Here is a 25,948-nt window from a genome sequence, read left to right as displayed (position 1 = left end):
CAAAAGGAATACAAGACGGCCTGTTTTAGATGTAAAAAAAGCCTCATAGCAGTGAAAGTAACCATATGGTTCCCTCACCACTGCTTATAAAGACAAAAATAATTGCTTAACTGCACATTAATCTTTATTTAATATCTTTATTGACTTGAGACAACTTTTAAATTATGTATAGTCCAGTATTTACTTGACATGTCACACAACTACATTAGGAAAATAACACATATAACAAGACGTTATGATTTTTCTGGTTTGCATTAATCTATCATCATTGTATAATCTAACAGTATGAAAACATCTCATCACTATTTCTCACCTTTTCAATGTACTGACTATATTAACTGATATATTTGTAACATGCATCATGAATGAAGGTACAATTATTCTAACTCAAAAACTTTTAACTGGTAGTGTAAAGTGTTGGTCAGGTTCCCATTGTTCTTGGAATTTCTAATTTTGGACTCACTCATATACCTGAGTAACGGTTCATTTTTGTTTAACCCTGTCTGTGGAGTCTGCTTTGGATTATTTCTCCTGTTTACTTTGACACACATGTATCTAAGTATCATACGATGGAAAGGTAAGTACAGATATATCAAATTTTTACTTAAGTACAGCACTTAATTCATTTTGGAACAGAGAAAGTTCCTTTTCTGCTGGCAGTTTCTTATGCCGTAGGGTGAACTACCATTCTTCTCGAGGACGCCACAGAGGCCCTCGGTTGGGCATTTTGGGATATCCTCATATTGCATTTCTTCTCCACCCACCCACAGCCACTCACCAGCCAGGTTACACAGGCCTGTCCACACCTGCCAACAGTAAACAAAGAGAAACAAACAAAGTTACAGTAAGTATAGTTATGAGTCTCTCACCAACACAAACGCATGCAGAAAACTGCCCAACCTCATCAGTGGTAGCCTCTTTTGCGGTCTCTCGTGCAGTGGTGTAGTCATCTGGAGTGATCAGGGAGGCTAGGTCATAGCCGTGGTTCCTGTATGAAGAGGCTGGATCTTCTGTGACCACTCCATCCAGAGACCTGCAGTGTTCTAATGCCTCCTCCCATGTTTTATTCTCCTTCACCAGAATCAGCTTTTCCTCATAACATAGGAACGTTTTTTTTTCATCACACTTCTTGCTTTCCCATTTTCCGTCGCTTTTTCTGTTCACACAGTTTTCATCCTCTTTTGGTGCTGCAAGAAGTCGAAGTACAATAGACAAAAAAAAGACGGCTGGATTTCAGAGATGTTTTAAAGGTCTATTTTTATCTAGATTCAGTATCAAATCATTTTACCAGTACAGTGTTTATGTGTGTAACAAACCCTCCTTGCTGAAGTTCCAGCTGAAACAGTTGGTTTGGGACTTCGTGAAACTCACTACAGTCAACACTGTGATAGACAACACTGCTCCACACTGTAAATCTGATCCTTTCTCACCACTCAAATTGTTGAATGCTCAAAATGTCTCAAATTGATTTCAGGTCACAATGCAAATAAGTTTGGTATAATTACCAGTAAGTTTGATCTTGTAACATCTAAGGAGTAAGAAACATAGTATGAAAATGTACCATCCCATGGTGTGAAGATGGCTATTTCGCCTCCTCTGGACCATTTCCATGGACTTGTTGCATCCTTCCGGGACAAACCGATCCATCCAGAGTGCTGTAGAGCTTCATTCTCTTCTGCAGTTCTCACTCGGACCAAGTCAGTGTGGTTCTTCCTGCAGAATGCTACTGCCTCTTCCCAGGTATACTCGTAAGGGTTATTATAAAACTTGATGTCCAGCAGATGTCCACACACGGGGAAAAGAATGAGCAAGAGGGCAACGTGCTTCATCATTGTGTTTTTCACAGGAGAAAAGTGGACAAAAAGCCTGCACAGACAGGACACAGAACAGAAATTTTATAGTGAGGAAGAGCAGCGTCTGCTGTGTCCACATAATGCTCTACTGATAAATGCTGGGAACAATAAACTCTTCATTAAACACAACTAGAGTAAATTGCACAGATATAGGTGCTTGTGTGTTTAAAGAAATCAATAAAACATTTCAAATTTCAAGTGAAATGTCCTATTATTTAAAAAGAAAAGAACACAAAACAATAGAAATACTAATTTAAATAAATTGTTGTAATGACATTTACAAAATAAGAGCGCGAGTGAGATCAAACTGAATAGTGAGATAGCTTTGGTTTTTTGTTCTTCTTTGGCGGATCATACACTGTGTTCAGTGTCTGATCCCTTTGTCACGATCTTGGGTCATCTGACCCATCGTATTGAGTTTTAGTTTATTTTGATGTTTAAAGAGCACTAACAGTGTAGACCAGTCTAAATGGATCTTTGATGACAAATTGTCATGGTCCCTGTGCCCCGCTGGTCGATACTCTATTGGGCAATATGTTTGTGGTTTGTTTGCTCTCTCTCACTCTCTCTCTCGCCGCGGCGATGCTCATTGCGGGCTCCCGCTGCTAGCCCACACACCTGCTCATCACCGCACCAGCCACTGATCCCAGCTGATTACTGCACCACTTAGATGGCGAGTCTGCACTAGTCTTCGCTGGATCGTTGAGCTATCAGCGTCAGTTAAACTTGTGTATCTGCCAACCTGTATCTTGAGAGCCTTTTGTAATTATCCCTACTAACCCTTTGATGACATAAATAGCATTTTGGTTATTTCAGGTTAATTCCTCTATAAACGGCTGTTTCAAAAATGTAGATATAATAACTCTTTAGCAATTAAGTGTCATGATCTGTCTTGGTTCCGTGTCTCGTTAGTTAGACTATGTTCAGTTGTGTGACACCAAGTACTTTCAGACACTACAGTGACTGTGGTCCAGTTTATACAGGAATACTTCTTTAATGAGCTGCCTTTTTTAATTATTATTTTTTTATCTATACTTGTTCCTATATCTATGTGACAGTTTAATTAATCATGGTTTTCAATCACTGACATGAAAACAGGAGTTAAACCAATTCAGTTCTCTTTCAGTTGAGCTGTGTTTATTGTCACTTTGCTCACTACATATTTTGTCAGCTATAAATTTTACTACTATTTGCTGTCAGTCAGTGTAAAACATTACAACAAAATCAAAATCAGACAAAGACGTAATGTGTTAACCTAAGTCTCAGATGGTTGTTTTAGTGAAATTGCTCTAAAATGACTAAAGAAAAAATAGAGAATGAGTTGTACATGCATACATGCTAGTCTCAGGAAGTTAAACTGCTTTTAACATAATGTTTCAGCAGATTTAAACTGAAATCAGCCAAACTTACGTGGCTATCACACTGTTTTCTCTTAATCTCTTTATAAATATTAGTCTCTCCCATTCATTCCTCAGACCTGTTTGTACAGCAGCACTTACCTTGGTAGATGTTAGCAGGGAAGCTTTGAAATTCACTCCGGTTATGATCCCTCTGCAACAAGTCTGAACAAGTCTGAAAAGATACCAGTGGTGATTCAGAGCTTCATGCAAAACCTGCCATCTATGTCCCAACTAAATTGATGGATAGCTCTGGTGTGGCATCCCCCCCCCCAAGTCATTTAAATCAGAAGCAAAGCAGCAGCATTCAAATTCAATTTGTTCTGGATATTTACTTAGTCCCTTTCTAGAGCCTTCAGGGATCGTGTACATGCAAACCACCACAACCTACTGACAGAAAACTGTCAAAGGTGAGGATTTTTGTGTTTGAGTGTTGTTGAAATAGCGTGAAAGACGACACATATGCCTTAAAAAAATTTCTGAAACGTTAGTGTACAAACATTGTTTTAATATTTGTGTTTGTATAATATATGCACACCATATTTTCAATTGTTTAATCTTTAAAAATATATATATATGTAAATATAAATAACAGTGAATACAGCAGCTTCAGAGAAAGACAAAGTTGGTAAACCACAATTAGCAGGACGTCCCGCACTTTCTCCATTCAAGGTTTACAACCTTTAACTGCCTCATTAATTTAATAAGTTTACCTTAACTTATACACTGCTCAAAAGAATTAACTCATTCACTGCCAGCCATTGGCAGTGAATGAGTTAAACCCATTGACTCATTCACTGCCATTGACGGCTATAGACGTCAATGGCAGTGAATGAGTTAATTATAGTACCAAGTGATTTAAACTTCAGTGATATTGATCTGGTTAATTAAGTAGCAGAGGGGGTTGTTAATCAGTTTCAGTTGCTTTGTTGTTAATGAAATTAACAACAGGTGCACTAGAGGGGCAACAATGAGACAGCCCACAAAACAGGAAAGGTTTTACAGGTGGAGGCCACATTTTTACCTCCTCATCTTTTCTTACTGTTTTTTCATTAGTTTTGCATTTAGCTGCTGGTAGCATAAGATAATACCTGGACCCTACAGAGGTTTCACAGATGAGTCTCCTCCAGGATGGCACATCAACAAGTGCCATTGCTAGAAGATTTCCTGTGTTTTCCAGCACAGTCTCAAAAGCATGGAGGAGATTCCAGGAGACGGACAGGGACTCTAGGAGAGCTGGAGTGCTGAGCAGGGTGAGCACTGCCAGGGCTTCAAAATGACCTCCAGTAGGCCACTGGTGTGAATGTCTCTGATGAAAAAAATCATTGAATAGCAGAATTGCAGGCCTTGCTACAGGCTTTGCAACGGCAGCCTCACTGCATTCGGAATCAAGACGAAATCTTTGGACCCACTGTTAGACCCTACATTGGTTCAGTGGGCTACAGTGGTGAGAGTATGCAGGCAGCTTGTGCAGGATGAAGGGATCTAAATCCCACAGAATACCGCTGGGACATTACGTTTTGGGCCAGGTTGCATCTCAGACTGTCCAGGATCTCAGTGATGCCCTGGTCCAGATCTGGGAGGCGATTCCCCAGGACACGATCCATCATCTTATTAGGAGCATGCCCCAATGTTGCCAGACATGCATACAGACATGTGAAGGCCAAACAAACTACTTAGTAACATTTTGAGTTACTGTAGTGAAGTTTCGGTAAAATAGACTAGCCTGCTCTATTATTTCTTACTTTGATTTGTGGGTTTTCTTTTAGTTTAGAGCTCTGTAGGGTGACCATTTTCATTTCCATTCAATGATTTGTTATCCTTTCATTGCTAAAAAATTACCCCGTCGATATTATTTTAGATATCCAGCATGACTTGTTTCACCACTGAGATCTGATGTGTTTTAAAGTTTTTTTGTTTTGTTTTGTTTTTACAAACATCATGATCACTATCACCAGTTTGAATGTTTAGTTCACATGATTCAAATCCTTCCATGCCTCAGTGTCACTACAGTAGACATATTTTTTCCCCATTAACCTTGCTTTGTTATTCAACCAAATTAGTTTATTTCCATTTGTTTTTATGTGTGACGGGATGAAAACTTTGTTCTCTACATTCAGAAGGTGTATTCACTAGCCTGTGAGTATACTCGGTTGCTTGCTAACTTAATTTTCACTCTTACGTACAGTAAATATGTTATGCAACTTAGCCTAAAATGACGTGACAAGAACATGATATGTGAAGTACGTTCAAAGATGGATTCCACTTTTGCTGTGTTTTCCTAAATGTGAATGTATGAGTGTCATCACTACTGCTTGGAGGTGACATAAGAGTGTGGTGGAGTGAGGTTGGTGATTTGGCTGCAGGGAAGGAGTTGAGCAGTAGGTTCAGGGCGTGGTGGTAGGGAAGGCAGGGTTTTGCAGCTGGTGAGAATCTTCTAGTTATGCCTTTCCTATTTCAGTAGCGGCCAGGCCGGAGAGGGGGAGGAGGAGGAAGAGGAGGAGAGCAGCTGCAGCAGAGAGACGGAACTGGGAGCGCTGCAAAGTGCCTTACTATAAGAAGCACCAATCACAGAAACAGTGAGAACAAAATAAAAAGGCTGAAATTGAGATTCCTGAGTTGTGTTGGATCCTTTCTTTAATAAGTTCAAGAAAACACTGAAGTTAAATCACAGACAGAGGATGAAGCACAAAGCTCATTCATGCACAAGCCCCTCTGTGACTGTGAGACGTTACCAGTCCTAAACCAATACAAAGAGGATGCTCGAATTTGTGGCGTGTGAGCCATTTGAAGCATTTAAAGATGACAAGTATCATTTTTAGTGCTTGTAATATTTACCACGTGTACATTTTCCAACACAGAGAACTGGCAGAAAATCTGTTTTCTTTGTTACCCATGTTATAAACACAGAACACAGAAAACAATAACTTTAAGTCCTGCGCTTATGACTTATGGGATGTGCTTAAGTTTTTCACAGGACTCTCACGTGACTGTATAGTTAAAGTAAGTCTCATATTTATTGGACATGTGGTGAGCTGAACAGCTGTTCTAAACACAGACTTCATCTTATATTTTACTGTGAAAATTAAATTCCACAAGAGGGTGATGTGAAATACTTTGTGTCAAAGAATGCGTAACGGCCCTATGATTTATGATTGGAAGTAATAAAGATTTATGACAGTCATACGTTTTATCCCATGTCATAAAGTTCTAATATTTATAACATACATGAGATATGTAATAGAAATTAAATTAGGTAAGGAGCAATAATTTATAATGATGTCTTGTTGTCATTTTAAGCAAAAAAAGTTTACTTTGGAGACAAAAAGTGTGTGTGTCTAATTTTGTGTGTGTGTGTGTGTGTGCGTGCGTGCGCATGCATGCGTGTGTGTGTGTGTGTGTGTGTGTAAGAGAGAGAGAGAGAAAATGTGTTAAACGATACAAGATTATGTCTGTGCAGGTTCATCATAGTCTAAGGAGCTTGGAAAAAAAAGTATCTGGACGACATCTGGAGTTGCTTGAAGATGTTTCACCTCTCATCCAAGAAGCTTCTTCAGTTCTAAGAACAATTGGTGGAGAGCCCCAGATTTTGAGCCCTAGGGGAGTGTCCCCCTATTGATCTTTCGCCTAATCACTTGAGTCAAGGTTTGAAACAGGTGTTGGTCCAATCTTCCAAGGTTTCGGGTGAACCTCTTGTGAGACGTTGCCTCACCCTTTGGAATGAGTTGGTACTGTATTTTGTACTACCAGCATTTAAAAGAGCACACAGTGCAAAGGGAGGGCTCTGCTTTTACTTTGAGCAGTTTGTTTTTATTTTTTTTTATTTTTTTATTTTTTTTTCATCAGTGTGTATTTTTCCAAGGATATCTGCATCAGTTAGATTTTGTTACCACAAATTTCGTGTGAAGTTCACAACAGAGCTAGAGAGATTTAAACACACCAGTTTAGGGAGGCAGGGGAGTCCAGAGCGTTGGACTGGGTGCACAGGAGTGGTGAAGAAGAAAGAGTCAGTGGAGATGTGCAAGAGAAGCAGAGGGAACAGTTTTACAAGATGGTAAATGGCACATTTAGGTGTTTAAAGATTTTGTCGATGAGATTAAAAGATATGTCCAACAGTGTTCAGCGACATTTCAGTTTGATTAAAATTTTAAACTACACAGGGTTTATTTTCTTATCTGATATAATTTTTATATTGAACAAACCAGTGATGGAAGCAAGAATCTGATGAAAAACAGTGAACGTGTGTCTAATTAAAACTATTCCAGTGAACTTTCAGTCCCAAACAGCCCTAATTCATCCTTTAATATGTGCAGCATTACAAACTTGAAGAAACACAGAAAAGATAATCAGACATTAATTTATGCTTCCATTAGGCAGTATCATTATAAGGCATAGCATCCATTTTCACAGCTATGTAATTAATACCCACTTTTATTAGTGACACTGCAGGGATGTCTTAGACACCTAAACACCTCTAATTTTCTGCTTCTAAATTCAGATAAAAATGAGATTATTGTACTCTGTCATATAAATCTTAGAAACATGGTGTTTAACAAAATCCTTACTCTTAATGGCATAGCCTTGAGCTGTTTGTTGTAGTAATTTGGCGCATTATAAATGTAATTGAAGAACACAATCCCATCACACGACATCAAATCAAATTCAAATTCAAATTCAAATTTTATTTGTCACGTACACAGTCATACACAGTACGATATGTAGTGAAATGCTTGGACAACTGCTCGTGACCTAAAGAAAACAAAAAAAGGAAAGGCTATGAATAAGATAGGAAATAAATATGCAAAATTAAAAAGGGTAAATTTAACTAGGAAGGAATAAAATATAAATTAAGGTTAAAAATGAAATAACTGTACAACACAAATTAGAATGAAGGGTAAATTTAACTGGGAAGAATAAGATAAAATATATAAATTAAAGTTGAAAATAAAATAACTGTACAACAAAATACACAATATAGAACTATATAAGAATGTATGAAGAAATATAAATATAAATAAATATATACACAATAACAGCAGCTGTACAAGTATTAACTGGAAATGAAGAATATAGTGACCAGTGTTGTGCAAAAACAATGTCCAGAAAGTCCAGTGTGTGTGTAAGAACCATATGTGTGGGTCAGTACTGTGTGGTGGTGTGATTGAGAGACCGTATCGCCTGCGGGAAGAAGCTCCTCCTCAGTCTCTCTGTGTTGGTCTTCAGGGAGCGGAATCGCTTTCCTGACCTCAACAGAGAGAACAGTCTGTTGTTGGGATGGCTGAGGTCCTTCACGATCTTCCTGGCCTTGGTCCAGCACCGCCTGCTGTAGATTGAGTGCAGGTCAGGGAGCTCGGAGCGGATGGTGCGCTCAGCTGACCGCACAACCCTCTGTAGAGCTCGTCTGTCCTGCATGGTGCTGTTCCCGAACCAGGTTAAGATGTTTCCCGCCAGGATGCTCTCTATGGTGCACGAGTAAAAGTTCCTGAGCACCTTGGAGGGCAGTTGGAAGTCTCTCAAGCGTCTGAGGTGGTAGAGACGCTGTCGGGCCTTTTTCACCACGGTGTTGATGTGACAGGACCATGACAGGTCCTGCGTGATGTGAACTCCGAGGTATTTGAAGCTGTCCACTCTCTCCACTGGGCACTCGTTGATGACGGGGGTCTGGTAGTTCCTCTCCTGCTTAGTGCTGAAGTCCACTATCAGCTCCTTTGTCTTACTGACGTTTAGAAGGAGGTTGTTCCTCTGGCACCAGTTCTCCAGATTCCTAATCTCCTTCAGGTAGGCCGTCTCGTTGTTATCAGAGATCAGGCCCACCACGACGGTGTCGTCAGCAAACTTGATGATGGTGGTGGAGCTGGTAGTGGCCACACAGTCATATGTGTACAAAGAGTACAGCAGGGGGCTCAGAACACACCCCTGGGGGGCTCCAGTGCTGAGAGTGGTGGAGGCTGAGACATGTCCGCCCATCCTTACTGCCTGTGGTCTGCCAGTTAGGAAGTTGGAGATCCACTGACACATAGATGAGCTGAGTCCCAGATGCTCCAGCTTGGTGGTGAGTGTGGAGGGAATTATGGTATTAAATGCAGAGCTGTAGTCTATGAAGAGCATTTTAACATAATTCCCCCTTCTAGTGTCCAAGTGAGTGAGTGATGTGTGGAGGAGATGAGAGATGGCATCGTCTGTGGAACGATTTGGACGGTAAGCGAACTGTAGTGGGTCCAGTGTGTCTGGTAGTGAAGAAATGATGACCAGGCGTTCAAAGCACTTCATCACTACTGAGGTGAGGGCTACAGGGCGATAGTCATTGAGAGAAGCAGGGTGGGGTTTCTTCGGGACAGGAACAATGATGGACTCTTTGAAGCATGTGGGGATCACCGACTGAGATAAAGAGATGTTGAATATCTCAGTGAACACAGGAGCTAGCTGGTATGCGCAGTCTCTTAGGATACGACCTGGGATGCCGTCTGGTCCTGCTGCTTTCCTGGTGTTCACTCTCTTGAAGGCTCTCCTTACTTCATGCTCGGAGATGACGAGCACGTTTCCGGTGCTGGCAGTATCTTCCTGTCTGCAGCCGTTAGCGCCGCTAACACTAGCATTGTTGGAGACCTTAGCTGCAGCCTCGAAGCGAGCATAGAAAGTGTTCAGCTCGTCTGCCAGAGTCACGGCCGCGTTCGTCATACCGGTTGTTGGTGCTTTATAGTCCGTTATTGTCCTTAGTCCCCGCCACAGGCTCCTAGAGTCACTCTGTTGGAGTTGTGACTCTAGTTTCCTCCCGTAGCGCTGCTTCGCCTCTTTCACCGCCCTCCGCACGTTATATGACGCGGCTTTGTACGGGTCCATGTCCCCCGTCATGAGTCCTGTGTTGTAGGCAGCGGTGCGGGATCTCAGAGCGTCGCGGATGGTTTTATCCACCCACGGCTTCTGGTTGGGAAACGTTGTGATAGTCTTTGTCTCCACGGTATCATCCGCTAGTTTCCCGATGAATCCCACAACCGCTTCCGTAAACACGTTGACGTCATCGTCGGAGCTGTTTCTGAACATGCCCCAGTCTGCGTCATCGAGTGCGTCCTGTAACGCGGCCACCGATTGATCCGTCCAGCGCGCGACCTTCCTCTGAACCGGAACTTCCTGTTTCAGCCTTTGTTTGTATTTTGGCATGAGGAAGATGGCGGCGTGATCAGATTTGCCAAATGGGGGGCGGGATTGTGCCTTGTAGCCGTCCTTGACCGTAGTGTAGCAGTGGTCCAGTGTCCTTTCACCCCTGGTGGGGCAGGTGATGTGTTGATAAAAGTTCGGCGCTGCGCGTTTGAGGTTGGCACTATTAAAGTCCCCCGTCACAATAAGCGCAGCGTCCCGGTGTTGTGTCTGGTGCTGTGTGAGTGCCTCATGCAGCTCGCATAAGGCGGTGACCGTGTCCGCTTGTGGTGGAATATAAACGGCACTTACAATGACCGATGTAAATTCCCGAGGTAGATAAAAAGGACGACACATGATGGACAGTAGTTCCAGATTTGGTGTGCAGGAGCGTGTGAGAGGAACAACGTTCGCACTGTTGCACCAGTTGTTGTTCACCATTAAACACACGCCGCCTCCCCTTGACTTCCCCGAGTCCCGTGTCCTGTCCATGCGGTGAACCGAGAAGAACTCGGCCGGCTGGATGGCGTGGTCCGGCACCGCTGGGTTCAGCCATGTCTCGGTGAAGCAGAGGAGATTGCAGTCCCGAATGTCTCTCTGGAACTTTATCCTGGCCCTGAGGTCGTCAAGCTTGTTCTCCAGTGACTGGACGTTGGCGAGCAGGATGCTAGGCAGAGGTGTGCGGTGTGCACGAGCTCTCAGCCAAGATTATCTAGATTTAAAAAAGTAAAATTGTTACTCATCACGATACAGGACAAAAACAGATTACGTGGTTACATAGGGTAAGTCCTCATCTTTAACCCATAACGGTTCTTTATGAGCGCATGCCGCAAACCTACCCCCTCGCGTTTACAGTGGGGCAAAAAAGTATTTAGTCAGCCACCGATTGTGCAAGTTCCCCCACCTAAAATGATGACAGAGGTCAGTAATTTGCACCAGAGGTACACTTCAACTGTGAGAGACAGAATGTGAAAAAAAAATCCATGAATCCACATGGTAGGATTTGTAAAGAATTTATTCGTAAATCAGGGTGGAAAATAAGTATTTGGTCAATAACAAAAATACAACTCAATACTTTGTAACACAACCTTTGTTGGCAATAACAGAGGTCAAACGTTTACTATAGGTCTTTACCAGGTTTGCACACACAGTAGTTGGTATTTTGGCCCATTCCTCCATGCAGATCTTCTCGAGAGCAGTGATGCTTTGGGGCTGTCGCCGAGCAACACGGACTTTCAACTCCCGCCACAGATTTTCTATGGGGTTGAGGTCTGGAGACTGGCTAGGCCACTCCAGTACTTTCAAATGCTTCTTACGGAGCCACTCCTTTGTTGCCTGGGCGGTGTGTTTTGGATCATTGTCATGTTGGAAGACCCAGCCTCGTTTCATCTTCAAAGTTCTCACTGATGGAAGGAGGTTTTGGCTCAAAATCTCACGATACATGGCCCCATTCATTCTGTCCTTAACACGGATCAGTCGTCCTGCCCCCTTGGCAGAAAAACAGCCCCATAGCATGATGTTTCCACCCCCATGCTTCACAGTAGGTATGGTGTTCTTGGGATGCAACTCAGTATTCTTCTTCCTCCAAACACGACGAGTTGAGTTTATACCAAAAAGTTCTACTTTGGTTTCATCTGACCACATGACATTCTCCCAATCCTCTGCTGTATCATCCATGTGCTCTCTGGCAAACTTCAGACGGGCCTGGACATGCACTGGCTTCAGCAGCGGAACACGTCTGGCACTGCGGGATTTGATTCCCTGCCGTTGTAGTGTGTTACTGATGGTGACCTTTGTTACTTTGGTCCCAGCTCTCTGCAGGTCATTCACCAAGTCCCCCCATGTGGTTCTGGGATCTTTGCTCACCGTTCTCATGATCATTTTGACCCCACGGGATGAGATCTTGCGTGGAGCCCCAGATCGAGGGAGATTATCAGTGGTCTTGTATGTCTTCCATTTTCTGATGATTGCTCCCACAGTTGATTTTTTCACACCAAGCTGCTTGCCTATTGTAGATTCAATCTTCCCAGTCTGGTGCAGGTCTACAATACTTTTCCTGGTGTCCTTCGAAAGCTCTTTGGTCTTGGCCATGGCGGAGTTTGGAGTCTGACTGTTTGAGGCTGTGGACAGGTGTCTTTTATACAGATGATGAGTTCAAACAGGTGCCATTCATACAGGTAACGAGTGGGGGACAGAAAAGCTTCTTACAGAAGACGTTACAGGTCTGTGAGAGCCAGAGATTTTCCATGTTTGAGGTGACCAAATACTTATTTTCCACCCTAATTTACAAATAAATTCTTTACAAATCCTACCATGTGGATTCATGGATTTTTTTTTCACATTCTGTCTCTCACAGTTGAAGTGTACCTCTGGTGCAAATTACTGACCTCTGTCATCATTTTAAATGGGGGAACTTGCACAATCGGTCGCTGACTAAATACTTTTTTGCCCCACTGTATAGGTGATCCCCTGCGAGTGGGTAGAGCCTCTCAGATTCTGCATTGTATTGATCCAAGTAAAGAAATAATAACAAGCAAATAATAATAATAAAGCTGTGTGAAATTTCAAACCCGACCCCTGTGTGCTCTTTTAAAAACTGGTGGTACAAAACATAGTGACAACGTGTGTATTAGACGCCCTCACTCCAAAAGCATAAAAAATAAACATTTAAATCCTAAATAAATGGCATTCTGGGGTTTGTAACGTTGGGTTGTGTTGTGTGGTTGAGAAGAGGCGGCAAAACACCTAGCAGGCTAGGCGGAAGGATACACACCCACACTGGTATCAGTAATCCACGGTGGTTCTTTAATACGCATTCTTCAGCAACCGTATAAAAGCCCGGCTGAACGGCTGCGGCTCAACAACAAAATGCCCAGCGTTCATACAACCCAAGCGCTGCAAACAAAACAAAAAAAAGGGTCTGGAAAAGAAAACATAAGTCCGTCCCTCGTTAAGCACGAGCGTGAAGGCACGTGTCCTCATAATCCCAGAGCGAGAGAGAGAGCAGTGGCACACACTGATGACACCATCAACCCTCGACTTGGGTGTCTTAAAGGGACACCACACCATAACGGCTGTTACATATTCCCCCCCGGTTAAACAAAGGCTGTCCCCAGCCGAACACAGCAAAGGTACAGTTCAAACTTAACCAGCCTCCATACATGGTCAGCAGGATAAGACGTCAAAACCAAAATAGGGGAATGTACAGTCCAAAATTGACAAACTGGCATACATGACAGTGTCCCACATGGTGAATGCCCATTCAAATAAATGTCAAAGAAAGAAAATAAGCTTAGGACAGCCAGGACAATGACAGAATGAAATTCCCTCTTATTGTTACATTGCGTTTCCACCGTTTTCCCAAAAATTACAACAGTAAGCATGAACATATCACCACAACATGAAAACAGTGCCAACATGAATCGTAGAAAACTCAAACAACGGTCCTGTGACAACAGTAGACCACATGAAACACATCAGAAAGCAAACAAGGTCACTTTATGTTAAATCTGTCAGTATGAAAAGGGTTGGTCCACCTATTGACCGACCAGTCAGCGGTGACCCTAGGAACTCGTCTTGGTCTGAGGTCATAAGAACCTCTAACAGCACACCCATCGGCAGCAGGAGGTGAACTGTTAACCTCTTTCTCCAGAGCAACATCAGCAGTCTCTTGGAAAGAGTTCTGGTCCATGACAAGCGGGGCAGCGTCAGCACAGTCAACGTCAGTCTCAGCAGGGGCGTTGCTAAAGACCGCGGGAGTTGCGTCAACCGCGTCACAGTCAATGCGGCCCGGGACTGAAAGAGCAGGAGGCAAACTGCTGTCCGGGACACTGAGATCCAAAGCTGCTGTAGCATTTAGCTTCGCACGCTGGCTAGACAAAGCTGAGTCCCAGGTATGGAATGGTTGCATGTTCGCAACATGAAAAACTCCCACTCTCTCCCCAGTGTCCACTGTGGTGAGAGAGTAATTCACATCCGACATCCTCTTGGAGATGCGGTAGGGACCCGTGTAAAGCGGGGCCAACTTAGCAGAGAAGTTGGACGATGCATCTGATTTTGGGTGTGACTTTACCCTGACGAGGTCCCCAACTTCATAAGAAACCGTGCGACGTCTCAGATCATAGTAGCGCTTTTGCCTTTCATGACTCTCTCCGAGCACCAAGCGAGCATGTTCATGAGCATCCCGAAGCGAAGCTCTCAGGTTATCTGAGTGGGGCGTTTCCGGGTCGCTCAGTCCCTCCCAGGAGGGTTGAGTGACAAGGTCCAAGGGCGTGTCCAACTCTCGCCCATACAGCATCATGGACGGGCTCAAGCCTGTGCTCTCGTGAGGCGCAGTGCGCAGTGCAAAACAGATCTGGGGAAGATACTTGTCCCAAGAGGTGTGTTTATCCCCAACATAGGCTCGAATGGCCGTTTTCAAAGTGCGATTTACACGCTCAGTTGCATTCGTTTGAGGATGGTATGCAGTTGTTAGTCTGTGTTCAGTCCCAAGAGTCAACAAAACATGCTCAAAGAGTTCACTGACGAAAGGCGTTCCCCTATCAGAAATAAGGTGGGAGGGAGAACCATGTCGGGCAAAAATGTCAGTAATGAACTTGTTCGCAGCAACTTGAGCAGTGGCTTCTCTCACAACACTCACCTCGACCCATTTTGAGAAATAGTCCACAAAAACAAGGATATAAGCATTCCCCCTTTGTGTGCGGGGCAGTGGGCCAACATAGTCCACCCCTGCGTACTCCCATGGTCTTTGTGGCTGGATAGGGACCATAAGGCCTGCTGTTTATCTTTGACTCGGCTTAGTGGTTTGACACGAACAACATGAGACCACATACTTTTTCACGTCAGAGTTCATGTGTGGCCAGAAGAATCTGAGATGCAAGCGTGCCAGCGTTTTTGCAATGCCCAGGTGTCCAGCTGTGGGATGATCGTGGTAATATTTGAGCAGATAACCACGGAGGGCAGTAGGAGCAAACAGTTTAAGCTGCTTGAGTGGGTGGAGACCACACTTTGTCTTTGGGTCGAGGAAATAGAGGAGACTGTCATGGACAACGTACTGTTCCAGATCTTGATTATTCTCCCCCGTTTGTTGGTCAGTTTCCAGTTGATTGAGCAACGGGCCTGTGACTGAGTCCTCAAGCTGCAGCTGACGAACATGCGGGCGGTCCGAAACAATCACAGAAGGTAGAGCACGAAGGTCCATGCTCCCAATCACGGCATAGGGAGGGAGAAGATCAATGGGGGCATCCACATCTGGTAGAGGATTACGGGAAAGGGCATCGGGCACCTTATTACGTTCTCCAGGTTTGTGGATGATGCTGAAGTCAAAGTCTTGAAGGCACAGAGACCACCGAGCAAGCCTGCCAGAGGGATTCGGTCGAGACATCAACCACTTGAGGCTGCTGTGGTCGGTGTAAATGGTTACGTGCAAGCCTTCGACATAGGGTCGGAAATGTTCCAAGGCCCAGATCACGGCCAGACACTCCTTCTCTGGAGTTGAGTAGGGCTTTTCCGATTTGTGCATAGCCCGGCTAGCAAATGCTACAGCAACGTCTTTGTCATCCTCATCTTTTTGCATTAATGCTGCCCCAAGACCAGCATCGCATGCATCAGTGTGAATGAAGAATGGACGCGAAAAATCTGGGAACCTGAGGACCGGCGCTGAGGTTATTGAATGTTTCAGAAAGTCCACAGCTGCCTGGCACTTGTCATCCCAGTGAAACTGCACGTCCTTTTTAGTGAGGGCGAAGAGTGGCTCTGCATGGCGGGCATAGTCCTGCACAAAGCGGCGATAGTAGCCAGTCAGGCCAAGGAACTGTCGCACCTGCTTTGTTGTGGTCGGCACTCTGAAGTCAGTCACAGCTCTCACCTTGTCAGGGTAAGGATGAATGCCAGCCGGCGTAACCCGATAACCAAGGAAGGTGAGTTCTGAAAGGCAGAATTGGCATTTGCTCAGCTTTAAAGAGAGGCCAGCAGACTGAAGCCTACCAAGGACCTCTTTTAAGTCAAGCAGGTGTTGCTCAAAGGTCGGTGATGCGACAACAATGTCATCTAAATACAACGCGCAGGACTTATAAATCAGGCCAGCTAGAACATTGTTCATAAGCCGCTGAAAAGTCGCAGGGGCGTTACACAGGCCGAAAGGAAGGACTCTGAACTGAAACAGGCCACAGTGCGTGATAAAAGCAGTCTTTGGTTTAGCTTCTTCAGCAATGGGGACCTGCCAGTAACCTCGAGCAAGGTCTAGTGTTGTGAGAAATTTCCCTCTCGACAGAAAGTCAAGTGATTCATCCACCCGCGGGAGTGGGTAAGAATCCTTCACGGTCAGCTGATTCAGACCACGGAAGTCAACACAGAACCGTGGTTCGCGGGGGGGTTTGTTCACAATGACCACGGGGGCTGCCCATGGTCCTGATGCAGGTTCGATGATGTTATCCTGTAGCATTTTTTTCACTTGCTCTTCTATGATTTGCTTTTTAGCTGGTGAGGTGCGGTATGGTGGCAAGTTAACAGGCTTTGCATCCCCAGTTACGATGACATGTTCTGCCAGAGAAGTGCGACCAAGGTGGCCATCAAACAGGTCACCAAAACTATTTAACAACTCCAACAGTTCTTCCCGTTCCTCAGAATCCAAGTTAGCTTCTCCAGCCTTATCATGGAGCTGCGGGGTGTTCTGCAGGGTCATAGTTCCACACTCAAGATCAGCTTCCACAAAGCCATTTTCACAGAGTTCATCAAGACATGGGGGATTATCATCCATAATTACAGTTCTTGTTGGGACATGTATTGTCAGTGAAGTGCGAGTCATGAAGTCCATCCCAAGAACAAAGGGGGATGACAGGTCCTGCACTATCACAAACCGCTGATAGACTCGCTTGCCCATAAATCCAATGGTCAGCCAGGTTACTCCTAATGGACTGCAGTTGGTGCCATTGGCCAGTCTTATTGGAGGAGAATCCCACGGATTCTCTAATGACTGGTTTCGGTGTCTCTCAGATAATAGGTCTGCATTTACTGCTGAAAGAGATGCCCCTGTATCTAGTGTGGCATCCAGAGCCGCCCCATTAAAGTTCACTTTAACTCTGAGAGGGGTGTTCCACGATGCTTGCGAAGTTCCATCTTCAACGTGATTGAGCACTGGTGGCACACTTTGATTTGACAAAGACGATGAGGGCTGAGTTATTGGTTGGGGGGAGGGTTGCCCCTGTGAAACACTCTCCCCCCCCTGAAGTTTCCCGGCCTCCTGCCCGTTGCTCTCGTCTCCCTGACCCCGCCAGTTTCATCTGGATCCGCAGGCTGAGTTACTGGATGTTGGTCAGGAGACAGCGTTTGGGGAAGCTCCGGCGCCATCCTGGGAGAGTGTCGAGCTCCCTGAAAATCAGTGGAACAGTTAGGGCACGTACGAGAGGTAACACCAGGCATGGCACATTTGAAACAGCGGGGTCCTCCCTCAGTTCTGTTTTTCGGCTGAGCTCGGGAGGGCCGTGAAAGGTTAGTGCCAAGAACAGAATGCAGCTCGTGGGCACGCAGCACTAGATCAATTACTGACTTTACAGGTGTTCCGAACAGTGCTACTCTGTACTTCTCCACTGCGTGGTTACAGATGAGCTCAATTTGCTCCAGTTCAGATGGTGGGTTCCTCAGTCTCCTAAATTCACTAAGCATGTGGGCAACAAACGTTGGCAGAGGTTCTTCGGGGTGCTGGAAACAGTCCAGGATGCCTCTCAAAATCTGCTCCTGGTTGTCAGCAGGCAAGAAGACGGTTCTGAAAAGTTCACAAAACTTAGCCCATGTAGATACGTGAGGAATGAGCACATTAGACCACTTTCTTGGTTCCTTAGCTAGGAAGTGTGGCAGCTCTCTGAGGATTTGGGCGTCTGTTAGGTCTAAGGAGGTTTTATAAGCAGCAACAGACTGCAGCCATTCTTCTGGGTGAAGGCTGCCATCATTAGCGAACACCTTGGGCTCCAATTTGGCTTGGTGCAATGCCGCAGCAAGGACTCTGGTTGTATTAATTAGCTCCAGTGAATCTGAGTGGGATTGGGACAAGGCTCTGGCGGGCTGCGTGGGGCCAGGTGTTGAGATAGATTGTTGCGTTTCCCTGGTTGGCAGGCCTGGCACATATGGGGTAGAGGAGGCCTGAGGAAAAGGGTGAGTAATCTGGGCAGCTGGCACTTTTGGGACTGGTCGTTTTTGTTGAGTCCACTGCTCCAGAATATTCCTCTGGAGGTCCAAAGAGTCATGAAGACACTGCTGAAGCATATCAACCTCTGCTTGCAGACTTTGCACTTTATGCCCAAGGTCAGCAGTACTATGTCTGGCAGTAAGTCGGTTGGGGTGTAACATAAAGTCTATATCATCACACATGTCATTCAAGTCAGGATGAGTAGCCATAATACACACTTATCAAAGACCCAAATCTATACAAGGTAGCAGTTAAGCAGAAATCAACTTCAGTTCTGGTCACACAAAAGTATATGAAACATGTGAATTCTGAAGTTTAGCTACACATGTCTTATCTGACTTTGAAACGTGGAGGTGGAAGGAGCAAACACCCTGGATCAAAAGCATTTAGGTGTAAAATAGATCCAAACTTACGAGTAACTGAGTATGAGCAACACCTTTTCAAGTCAGATGCACTTAAAACAGCATTTCAATAAGGACAGTTAAGCCAGTGAGAATCAATAGCAAATCAGTTTGAAATATAGACAGCGTTCTTTTTTTTTCTTTTCTTTTTTTTTTAAATACACTCACTACATCAGTTCGGCGATTTTCCAGAGGACACCAGACTTGTCAGTCCTGACGCGGTATAGAGGTTTGTCCCGTGGAAAAGTTCCCACTTGCAGAGACCGTACGAACGAAGCAAAGTCTGCAGCGTGAGCTCAGCTGGCGAGGAAGAAAAAAAATCCGGTGCGCTTTACTCCGCTTACATTTACGTCAGAAACTATGAAGAAACAGCATCCATCTCGCGTCCAAGTAGCGTGAATCCACGTTAATCCAAAAATGTCGCAGTAAAGGCGTTCGGCAGATGACGATAATACATCCCGAAAACAGCGCTGCGGCGGCTCCACTCGTTGCCATAGAAACACACTTCCGTGATCCGGCGAATCGGACGTCCGCGTCGAGGCCAGCCTGGTCTGTCTCCGCGAAGTATGGCAGGCTACTACTAGCTCTACTTTGCCGCTATGTACCTTTCAGTGTATCAATCATCCGCTGCTCGAAGATACTGCATACTGAGGTCCAAGAGAAGATGTTCGGGCGCCATTTTGTAACGTTGGGTTGTGTTGTGTGGTTGAGAAGAGGCGGCAAAACACCTAGCAGGCTAGGTGGTATCAGTAATCCACGGTGTGTAACATGTTGGCTCATGTGTGTATCAGCCACTAGATGGCACTGTGTTGCTGCAATGTGTGTAAGTCACTCGCGAGCAAGAAGCTCCAGAGGAAATGGAGAAGTAGAGGAAATAAAGTGGAATCGGAGCAGAGATTGGTGTGTGCGTGCAGTTAATAAGAAGCTCGGTATATAGACAAAAACAAAACATGGTGTCAGAGTAGCGGTTTTCTACGCAATCCCTCGCCGTCGGACAGCGCAGACATGGAGGCTTACGGCGTTCCCACACCGCGTATGGATTGGGACTCCAGCAACCTGCCCGAGCCATGGCGGCGTTTCAAGCAGCACGCCGAGCTAATGTTCGCTGGTCCTCTTCGGGGGAAGGAGGAGGCAGACAAATGCAGCTACCTTCTTCTATGGGTCGGTGAGAAAGGACGGGACGTCTACAACACGTGGACGCTCACCGCAGACGACTCCCGAAAGCTTCAGACGTACTACGATAAGTACACTGATTACATCATACCGAAAGCTAACCCAATCTACGCCCGATATAAGTTCCATGAAAAGATGCAGGGTGACAATGAGACATTTGAACAGTTTATTACGGAATTGAAACTGCTTGCTAAAGACTGTGGGTACCCAAATACAGATGAAATGGTCTGGGATCGCATCGTATTTGCCACTAACTCGCCACACGTCCGAGAAAAGCTACTCAGCCAAGGCGCAGAGCTCACGCTAGAGAAAGCTATAGATATAGCACGATCACACGAGCTAGCAAAGCAACAGCTAAAAACTATGGGTCACTCCAGGGGCCAAGAAACTGTGCACGCCATCGGCAGGAAATCGCACAGACAAGAATATCAAACAAGAAGCGTGAGACAAAAAGAACACGCTAATGCAACACTAAAAACGTGCAGCTATTGTGCCGGACAACACAGTAATAAAGACACCTGCCCAGCAAAAGGGAAGCAATGTGCAAAATGCAAGAAAATGAACCATTTTGCGAGAGCATGCAGGTCAAGACTCCCTTCGCAGACAAAAACCCACCTCAAATCAGTACACACTGTGAGAGAGAACATAGAAATGTCAACTATGGACACAGATGAGGAGCAAGACTGTTTCTACATTGATAGCATCACCATAGAAAATGAAGGAAGAAATGATGAGCAAGCATATGCAGACATGCAGCTTGGTTCCCCCCCACAGACAGTGAGGTTTAAAGTTGACACTGGGGCGCAAGCAAACACAATTCCAGCTAACATTTTCCAGACACTCTTCCCACACGTGACACTGAAGCCTGTCACACACAAGCTCACAGATTATGGGGGACACTCACTCAGCGTGGAAGGGAAATGCCAGTTAAAATGCAAACACAAAGACAAGACCTGCACGTTGGAATTCCATGTTGTTAACACAAGCGCCCCACCTGTATTAGCAATGAAAGCTTGCCGTGACCTTAACCTGGTAAGGATCGTGATGGCAGTGACGGAGGAAAGAGGCAAGACAACCAACAGTTCACAGGCAATACTAGACGAATATGCAGACGTATTCAAAGGGATAGGAGAATTTCCTGGTGAATGCAGTTTCCATGTAAATCCAGACGTTGCACCCACAGTCAGCCCACCTCGTCGGATTCCCATCGCTCTGCGAGCCCGACTCAAAGACGAGCTCGACAACATGGAAAGGAACCAAATCATATGCAAGGTCACAGATCCTACGGACTGGGTGAATGCACTTGTTGTCGTGGAAAAACCCAAGACGGGCAGACTCAGAGTATGTCTGGACCCCAGACCCCTCAACAAGGCTATACAAAGACCCCATTACCCTCTACCCACCTTAGAGGATGTCACCACAAAACTTGCTGGGGCCAAGTATTTCAGTGTTTTGGACGCCAGATCAGGCTACTGGGCCATTAAGCTAAGCCACTAATCATCTCTGTTAACCACATTTAATACTGTGTTTGGCAGGTACCGCTTCCTTAGGTTGCCATTCGGCATAATCTCAGCTCAGGATGAGTTCCAGCGACGCGTGGACGAGACCTACGAGGGCCTGAGGGGCGTGGCAGCCATTGTGGATGACGTACTGGTCTTCGGAGAAACCAAACAGGAACATGACGACAATCTGAGGGCCATGCTGCAGCGCAGCAGAGAGAGAGGTGTAAAACTGAACCCTGACAAGTGCACCATCTGCGTCAAAGAGGTCAGTTACTTCGGTCACACATTGTCACACGAAGGGCTGAAACCAGATCCACAAAAAGTAAAAGCAGTCCAAGACATGGCGCCCCCACAGAACAGGGCGGAATTGGAAACAGTGCTGGGGATGGTTAATTATCTAGCAAGATTTGCCCCACACCTGTCAGAGATAAACGCTCCGCTCCGCCAGCTGTTAAAGCAGGACAGTGAGTTTGTATGGGACAAGAACCATGACAGAGCCTTTCAACAAATGAAGGAGCTGATCACTAGAGAACCAGGCCCAGTTCTCTCCTTCTTCGACTCCAAGAAAGCGCTACGACTCCAGGTCGATGCATCCAAAAGTGGCCTCGGTGCTGTGATGCTGCAGGACGGCAAGCCAGTCGCCTATGCATCCAAGTCACTCAACAGCACTGAGCAGAACTATGCCCAAATCGAAAAAGAGCTGTATGCTGTTCTCTTTGGTTGCAAGCGGTTCCACGAGTACATGTACGGTCGACATGTGACCATTGAGTCGGACCACAAGCCACTTGAGTCCATACTCAAAAAAACACTAGCATCAGCACCACCACGGCCACAGAGGATGATACTACAGCTGCAAAAGTACGACATCAGCATCATCCACAAGCCAGGGAAAGACATCCCGGTAGCCGACACGCTGTCCCGGAAATCCATAGAGTTCCACGTCGAATCACTATGTGACGGGATGGATGCGCAGATCCACTCAATCCTCAGCAACATGCCTGTCAGTGATCAGAGACTCTCAGAGATAAGAAACGAAACAGCCCAGGATCCTCACCTCAACAGCCTGAGACGGACCACATTGAGTGGATGGCCAGACAAACGGTCTCAATGTCCGCCTGACATCCAGGAGTTTTGGAACCACAGGGATGAGATCTCACTGATAGACGGGATCATGTTTAAAGGAGAGAAAATGATCATCCCAAAAAGGCTCAGAAAGGACATGATAGAGCGGATTCATTCCAGCCATATGGGTATAGAAAAGAGTAAAAACAGAGCCAGAGACCTTCTGTTTTGGCCAGGCATGGGAAAGCAGATTGAGGAAGCAGTCGGAGCCTGCAGCACATGCCAGGAGAGACAAGCTGCTAACCCCAAGGAACCCCTGTTGTCACATGCAATACCAGAACGACCGTGGCAGGTCATAGCCACCGATCTGTTCACTTGGAACTCGGAAGACTACATCATCATGGTAGATTACTACAGAGGGTTGCATTGACAATCCAACACAATGGGCAGCACATTGAACACATTTTATAAGTGGTCAGAAACTTGTAAATAACTCATGAAAGAATAAAGTTACGTTGAAACCAAGCACACCATTGTTTTTCTTGTGACATTACCAATAAGTTTGATGTGTCACATGGCCCTCTTCCTATTGAAAAAACAAAAGTTGTATCCAAGATGGCCGACTTCTAAATGGCCACCATGTTCACCACCCATCTTGAGTTTGCCCCCTCACAAACAGGACTTTAATATCACCAACCATTCCCATGTTATTACGGTGTATCCATATAAATGGCCCACCTTGTACATCTCACAGTACAAGAGAGGAATGATTCAGCTGGTTCTACGGTACAAAATGTTGTATCCCATCCAAAAGTTCTTTGCAATTTTACATTCAGAAACATATTGGACCCACATCAAGTACTATGGCCATCACGCTGTCTTTTCTAACTGTTTGAATAACTTGTGTCTTAAGTCATTCCATCATACAGAAAATAAAAAAGGCACGTGATTTGCTTTTGAATAACAAATTGGTAGAAATAGGAACCATTCATAACAACCTGGAAGGTTGGGCATGTAATATGCAAACCAATGGAAGCACGAGGTTGTGAGTAGAAGAGAAGTAGAAGGCCATAATGTCACAGAGCACATGGTGTCTATTATTGTGTAGACATTTATAAATAAGAACATAATAAAGACATGACATGCTTAATTTGTTAAGAAATCAGGAGTGATCTTAATCCAAAAGTGGAAATTACATTTGTAGCTGAACCATTGTACACAAAAGCTTCAAAAATGTGTGTGTGAGGCTATATCAGTTAAAGGTGACTTGCACTTCTGGCCATGTGTAATAAACCAACTGGATTTTACACTTTGGAGTAACACTCAAGCAAATGACCACAGACTCACAGAATCAAGGTTTCAACAGGTTTTACTTGCAGCAAGGACTGAACCATACAACTTCTCTGCCTCTATTTTAGGGAGTCGCCTTCTGAGTTACACAATGAGTCTTTCAAATGTGTTGGAATATTCCACTGCACGTGTACTCACACTGGACACCACATGGTCTTATTTTTATTAGCCCTGGACTCAGCTGTGACCTGCTTTTCAATTAGTTACAGCGTCAGTTTGTTTTTCATCAAGTCTTCTTACAAGACCAGTTCACTCTGGATGTCTGTGGGTTTTTGTCAAACTTGGAGAGAACTTGAGCAGAAAAACAGTAAAAGATGCAGACTGTGAAAGATTAGTTTATTTCATTAATACAAAAATGCTTACAGTCCAGAGAGCAAAGTAGCATACATGACAAATGGATGTGAGAAAAAAAAAACTCATTGTCTTACCAGTTATATTATTTAAACTTTAAAAAAAAACAACCTTGTCATGGTCTGATGTCTGAGGTCTGCTGTGTCCTGGCTGGCCTCACCCTGGGGACTGGGATAGGCGCCGGGGCAGACTGGACGGTAGCCACTCCCACCTGAGGCACTGGTACAGGTGCAGGGGAAGGCTGGAGCACAGCTGCCCTGGGAACAGGAACAGGGAGAAGCAGAGGAGAAGGCTCTGAAAACAGATCGTCGTTTTTCTAGCAGTAAAACACAAACTGGGTGCACGAAAGGCAACCAGGTCAGTTAACTTAGAAACACTCAATTTTAGACTTTTAACTAGCTTGGAAGCAAAGAATGTAGTATTGACTTTCACAGCATCTGGTTTTGGAACAGAAAAAGCAGTCGTATGTTCTGTGGACCCAAAAACATGAAAGTCACCTTGAACATTTCTGAAACGATCATCTCACCGGCGTTCCTGTCAGCTTCACAAACACCAAAACCATTGAAATATTCATTCTGCTCAGAAACACCAAGGTCACAGGAAAGGTTAAGTTCTGAAACAAGAACCTGACTAACACTGTCCGGCTGTTCATTCCAGTTTGACATGGGAACAAAAGGAGAACTGTCTTGGGAGCCATGAACAGTCTCCAAAATAACAGCGTGGTGCATCACAGGGACCCCAGCATTGGCTGAAGCAGGCAGAGGCATGGCATGAGCTGACAATGGGCCAGGCTGCGAAACCTCCAGTGGGCTGGGCTGCGGCTGTGGAGAAAGATGCAGGGTGGTGAGAAGGGACCCCCTGATCAGGGGGTGTAGCAACTCCATTAACCAGGGAAAACCCAAGATACATCCTTGTAACTGGCAAGTCACTTCCTCCCGGTCTTCCTTCATGGGGAGCTCCAAGCACTCGGTTCACTGTGACTCCACAATCCATATTATTTCCTCTCAGAACCCCACAGAGAGGCTGCAATCTGCTGGGTCCATCATGGCTGGATCGCACTGTCAAGGTCTGATGCTGCAGACCGAGTGGAATAGCGGTGTGGACCCAAATGCAAACGCACAAGAGGTAGGACTGAACAAAAAGCAAGCCTTAATTATGGCCAAAAACAAATAGAAATATAAATGACAACATAACCTGGGAGAGAACTAGCGAAACTAAACTGAGAGAAAATAAATTCAAGAAAAAACTGGAAATTTTTGAATTCATGACCCAAGGAAACACAGGGGTGATTAGCAGACGATCCAACAATGAACAGATGGCGACAGAGGACTAAAATACACAGGAGGGTAATGAGGGAAATTGAAACATGGGGAACACAGCTGATACGAGACTGTCACAATAAAACCGAAAACGATGGAATGCAAGTCTGACAGACAAGCTGGACACAGGAGTGGAGGAAAGGCAGATGAGAGAGGGGGCAAGGGAGCACGAGAGAGAGGGGAATACAGAGACATGACGGGCTGGGGAACATGGATAAACATGA

At 45.1% G+C, this 25,948-nt stretch overlaps 1 protein-coding gene across 1 annotated transcript; it reads right to left on the bottom strand.

The window, feature by feature from the left end:
• Nucleotides 1-209: 209 nt before the first annotated feature.
• Nucleotides 210-1,832, bottom strand: LOC146641595 (secretory phospholipase A2 receptor-like). The gene is made up of 3 exons (XM_085399278.1): nucleotides 1,562-1,832; nucleotides 901-1,187; nucleotides 210-806 (listed from the first exon to the last, which is right to left on the bottom strand). Exons 1-3 carry the CDS (start codon nucleotides 1,830-1,832, stop codon nucleotides 618-620), a joined length of 747 nt encoding a protein of 248 aa, XP_085255404.1. The 3' UTR covers nucleotides 210-617.
• Nucleotides 1,833-25,948: the final 24,116 nt, after the last annotated feature.

The sequence above is a fragment of the Rhamphochromis longiceps genome, linkage group LG23, assembly GCF_057381845.1.
Source record: "Rhamphochromis longiceps isolate RC_006_pf linkage group LG23, R_longiceps_female_GT1.1, whole genome shotgun sequence".
Classification (NCBI taxonomy): Eukaryota; Metazoa; Chordata; class Actinopteri; order Cichliformes; family Cichlidae; genus Rhamphochromis; species Rhamphochromis longiceps.
Note: the sequence above shows the minus strand (reverse complement) of the source record. Positions and strands in the feature narration are given on the sequence as shown.

What these genes read in the sequence shown, in the direction of transcription:
- LOC146641595 (XM_085399278.1), bottom strand. Translation starts at nt 1,832, where the DNA reads ATGATGAAGCACGTTGCCCTCTTGCTCATTCTTTTCCCCGTGTGTGGA. An exon ending in CATCTTCACACCATGGGATG is followed by an intron (nt 1,188 to 1,561) that starts GTACATTTTCAT and finishes GACTTCTTGCAG; the next exon opens with CACCAAAAGAGGATGAAAAC. An exon ending in AAGAGGCTACCACTGATGAG is followed by an intron (nt 807 to 900) that starts GTTGGGCAGTTT and finishes TACTGTTGGCAG; the next exon opens with GTGTGGACAGGCCTGTGTAA.